At 39.3% G+C, this 4,858-nt stretch overlaps 2 protein-coding genes across 2 annotated transcripts in view; both read right to left on the bottom strand.

Annotated features, from left to right (window-relative positions):
• Positions 1-623: 623 nt before the first annotated feature.
• LOC108573958 (exosome complex component RRP46) lies at positions 624-1,591 on the bottom strand. The gene is made up of 5 exons (XM_017936451.1): positions 1,492-1,591; positions 1,310-1,423; positions 1,104-1,225; positions 880-1,023; positions 624-806 (listed from the first exon to the last, which is right to left on the bottom strand). The coding sequence occupies exons 1-5, from the start codon at positions 1,589-1,591 to the stop codon at positions 624-626; spliced, it is 663 nt and encodes a 220-aa protein (XP_017791940.1).
• A 545-nt stretch (positions 1,592-2,136) lies between these two features.
• The window catches only part of LOC108573957 (radial spoke head protein 6 homolog A), a 5,576-nt gene continuing 2,854 nt past the window's right edge, over positions 2,137-4,858 (bottom strand). Inside the window, exons 6-11 of the mRNA XM_017936450.1 lie at positions 3,930-4,052; positions 3,663-3,816; positions 3,054-3,199; positions 2,692-2,924; positions 2,258-2,448; positions 2,137-2,195 (exon numbers count right to left, since the gene is read on the bottom strand). Of these exons, the coding sequence (XP_017791939.1) occupies positions 2,137-2,195; positions 2,258-2,448; positions 2,692-2,924; positions 3,054-3,199; positions 3,663-3,816; positions 3,930-4,052 (906 nt within the window). The remainder of the gene's footprint in view (positions 2,196-2,257; positions 2,449-2,691; positions 2,925-3,053; positions 3,200-3,662; positions 3,817-3,929; positions 4,053-4,858) is intronic.

Genomic DNA, 4,858 nt, shown 5'->3' with positions numbered 1-4,858 from the left:
GCGTGGCTCTACCGACAGATATCCTGCTTCTCTTTAAACGCCGCTCGATTCGAGGACATGCGAGTGTTGTACCCCCTTTTTCTTCCTCTTCTTCTTTCAGCAGCCCTGAAGGGTCTCGGAGACGCGGGGATTGTCTTTAGAGAAATTCCTACGATTTTTTTTCAGAGTTCTTTTTTTGAGAAATTGTTTTCTAGGTTATAGAGGTGATCGTGGAAATTTTTAGGTGTTCTTGAAAATTGATTTTTTTTATGAGAAAGAGAAGATGGTGTTAATATAGACGGATGAAATGCAATTTGAACGTATGAAATGTTGTGTTTAACAATTAGGTTTGCAAACTCTTTTCGAACTTACTTGGCCAAATTTTTCTTCTTTCATTTTTTGTGCTGGGAATACTTCGTTCTCTTGCCGGCAGAGGGCAGAAGCGATCAGAGAGCACCTCGTACTGCCATCTCGTATAGTCTGCTGGAAACAAAGTAGATATATACTAGATTCGTGATACCTACCGAAGAGATTTGTTACCGTACTTACGAACGATACGTAAGGTCACTTTCAACGTAATTGCTGTAAAATTATATTTCTCGAGAGGTAAGAATAATAAGATCGCGTTCCAAAAAAATTGAGTATTATATTAAATTCGCAAATTTTTTTACAAGATTTCTGTAAAAATCGAATATATATTGGCTAGCTTGTTTACATTTGTCTATTGCTTCTAGAAATTCTTCCTCCGTGAAACGACCAGCGGTATAACAGCATATGACGTCCTTTTTCATACTGTCGAAGGCAAACGTGAATTCGGCTTTGGAATCCTAAAACAGACGAATGATAATTCAAGCATTTCTTCCTTTCTTCAGGAACATGTGTGAAAATTTATTTACACACCTGCAATTGAACACTGTCTGGATCTAGTATGAAATTTCCAGTAGCTTCCTCTATCATGCAGTTAACTGCTGCAATAGTGAATTTCATTGGAATTCCTGCATTGATAAGAGCCAAACAGGTTGCATTGATTGTGCAAGCTAATAGCTGTGGAATTAATTTTTATTCGCCGATTTAACCTACGAGTGGTCTTAGAGTTTTGAAAATGCGTATAAAATAATCCTTACCCCACCAGAATCTTCTAACTCTTGTATGTTAATGCATATAGCTGTTGCTGGATGGAATGTGACAATTATTGCAGCTTCACATGTTTCCTTTATATACATTTCTGTCATCCTGTCATCCACCTCTTAATAATTCAAACACTTTACTATTGCGTCGTTAAACAACTAATTTACTTCTAAGTTGGACTTTAAATTTTTTTTCAACTTACTAGCTGGTCCTTTGATTGGAGTATATGTCACCTCAACTGATGCTCTGTCGTACATCATTTTCTGTGGTTTCGGTTCTATTGGTCCATAAATTCCAGCTACAACTGCGGTATTTCCTAAAATATGCAAAAATTAATTTCCATGTTTTCTTAAACAACGTCGTCGGTAATCGAAACTAACCTACCTTGCATCAACATAGCCGATCCATCGGGCATAGAAAGTTGATTCAGTTCGCAGTTTATCGGTCGTAACATGAACTCATTTTCTTCCACTTCCTCATTCATGATTCTTTTTTTGCAACTAACAGCAACACGTTGTTTAATTACGTTTGGCGGGAAACGCACTGTACAGGTTATAATGCTACAAACATTGAAGCACGTGCAGTAACAGTGCGTAGGACTCTAGTTCGTTAAATAGCAACACAAAATTCCCTAGAAAATGCTTCTCTGTATTATCCATAGGAAACAGGGCAAAAAATACTTATTTCGTTAAATTACAAGAAGCAATTTCTCAAACACTAGGCAAATATAAATAATTTTAATAAACACATGCTGTAATCCCCTTTATTAAAACCTTTCAAACATTTATCGATAGGGATACAATTCTTAAAATTACTTATCGATCTTCATATTTTCTTATATTAATCTTAATGAAAGCTCGACGCGAAACATCTTTAAATTAACATTTATCTATCTGTAATATTTATTTTTTATTACGACTAGACTTGACAAACAACTCTTTAGATAAACGACGAAGTACCAGCGATAGATCCCATCTGTTTTACCAACAGATATAAATCTCTACTCTACCGATAATGCAGTCACCTAATTTACTCGTCCTCGTCCTCTTCCTCTTCTTCTTCCTCCGCAGCCACTTCTTCTTCTTCTCCTGTAAACACAAATCAAATACACTCTGTTTAAATAAATGCTCACCGATTCGATCGATTTTACCCATCATCATGACCGGTGGAGGTGGCAAATGTGCGATTCTCCAAGCTTCCTCCTGTTCGAAAGTTGGATCCTGGATCTCCATGATCTCTGGACCGATTTTATACTGATCTTCTACAGGTGGCATGGTAGGCGGTGTGTAATTGTACGCGATGTATTTGTGACCCCAGCCGATGTAAACGTTAGCGAAACGCCTGCGGAGAGACACCATTAAAGTAACATTAGCGTAATTTCCCGGGCATTAATTTTCCTTTAACGCGCCATAATTCCTCTTTTCCCGGTTGATTCGTCCCACGATAAAACCGTCCTCCCCCTTTCTCGCTGTTTCTTCGATATCCCACGGGGGAATTTATACTCGTCGACCGCATAAATATCACAGATACGTCTTGCTTAATGGAAAATCATTATTGAATACACGGGGCTTCGAGTGCACGCACCTTCCGCAGGCGAACCCGAACGCTCCGGGCCAAATGTTCGATCTAATTAACGCGACAGCCTGATCAGGTTGAACACGGCTGGATTGGCTAATCGTCCATGGGACTATCGAATCAACTATAGCGTCTTCTGACAGTGGAGTTAACATTGGAGGACCAATTTCTCGTTCAACACCAGCTTTTCCTCCTTCTTCCTCTTCTTCTTCTTCCTCGAGTTCCTCTTCAGCACCAAGTTCCTGAATTTATACAATTTTTTTAGTCTACGTGTGATTTCTTATATTGACACGTTCGCTGCCACTGACGCAGCATATGCGTTCGAGAGTGTTATCCATTTTCCGGTGGCAGCGAACGTGTTAATTACTAACTTCTTCGTCCGATCTCGGATTCCACCAAACGATACGACCCTGCTTTAGAATGTACGGTGCATGGTGGCACCAATTTGACATGGAAGGGTCTATCAGGTCCTTCACAGGAACAGGATCGTAGTGCACGTTCTCGGTTAATACTCCGACTGTGTAAGCAATAAAGAGAATAGCGGAGAAGAACTGGTTGGTAAATGAAAGAATTCGGTGAAAAGAAATTTGGTGAAAACAATTCTGGCAAATTTTCTATATTATCTATACTCTTGCTCTCGTTAACATACACTTTACTTACTTAAAATTAAACAAAAACCATCGATGTCTAAGTTTTACAAAATTATTAACTTACATTCTCTACTAATAATTAATCGCGATTTTTATCGACGAAAAATGTATTCATTCTTACCTATATTAAAAATAAAAAAATTCCACTCTGCATATTAGCAAGTTCTAATTCAACAAATTAGGCCTCTTACGATCGCACAAGCGATCCGTATGGACGATTGTTTTTCAATGCGCGCGTTTGAACCGCGGCGGAGAAAGGTTGCTCATCGCTGATTTGTAGCATTGATCTTTCTTCCGAGATTTTTCTACAAGGTAAACGTGAAATGTTACCTTCCTCCATTTCCTCCATCAGCTCCTCCTCCTCGTCGCCGCCGCCAAAAGTGAAGAACCCAATTGGCGAGACTTGGGTGGTCGCGCTAATCCTGGCTATTTGCGCGCGGAGATAATTCTTTTCCGCGCCGGGGAACGGTGGGAACGTGTAGATCTACCAAAACGTAAAATAGATCCAAGTCGTTTTGTTCCACGAATGTATTTTTCACCTTTCTGTGATTTCTTTCGTTCTTTTTTTTTTTGCAAACGGTGGGAACAAACTCATACCGGGGTGTCTAAATTTCCTGTGCAGTAGCGGACAATCTGTCGTGCAATTACTATCTGCCGCGGTGTAACCGGTGGCAGTTCGATCCACTTGTCCATACCGGGCTCGTTGCATACAAAATACACCTGAAACAAAGTCAGCCACCAGGATCACGGAAAATACGGGGCGTGTTTTGCCTCGCATATTAATTCGGCGCAACGTTACAATTTGGATGCTGCCGATGTTTTCCGCGCGTGTACTACGATTCCGCCATTGACTAATTAAACGTTGCATAATGACGTTGCTTCGTTGAATGGGAAAGAGGAAAATTTGACGGCGATGCACTTGTGTAATTTAATATTCGGTATGTTTGTGTTATTGTTAAATGTGACGAGGCGAAGGATCGCAAGTTTCTCTTGCGAAAATTATTAGCGTTGTAATTGGAGATCTTGGACTCTAAGTTTCCTGTTGAGAGGCGGAAAAATTGAACACCTTGGAGTCCAGGTTTCGTGTTAAAAGGCGAAAAAATTGAACTCCTGAGACTCTAAGTTTCGTGTTAAAAGGCGAAAAAAGTGAACAAAGTTTCGTGTTAAAAGGCGAAAAAGTTGAACTCCTGAGACTCTAAGCTTCGTGTTAAAAGGCGAAAAAAGTGAACTAAGTTTCGTGTTAAAAGGCGAAAAAAGTGAACTAAGTTTCGTGTTAAAAGGCGAAAAAATTGAACTCCTGAGACTCTAAGCTTCGTGTTAAAAGGCGAAAAAAGTGAACTAAGTTTCGTATTAAAAGGCGAAAAAAATTAAATATCTTAGACCCTAAGTTTCGTGTTAAAAGACGAAAATATTGAATACCTTAGACCCCCAGTTTCGTATTAAAAGGCGAAAAAATTGAACACCTTAGACCCTAAGTTCCACGTAAATTTTGAAATTAACATATTACAGGGATTTATATACCCCTA

The sequence above is a fragment of the Habropoda laboriosa genome, unplaced genomic scaffold, assembly GCF_001263275.1.
Source record: "Habropoda laboriosa isolate 0110345459 unplaced genomic scaffold, ASM126327v1 scaffold156, whole genome shotgun sequence".
In the NCBI taxonomy this organism is placed as follows: Eukaryota; Metazoa; Arthropoda; class Insecta; order Hymenoptera; family Apidae; genus Habropoda; species Habropoda laboriosa.
This window is presented reverse-complemented; position numbering and strand designations above follow the sequence as displayed.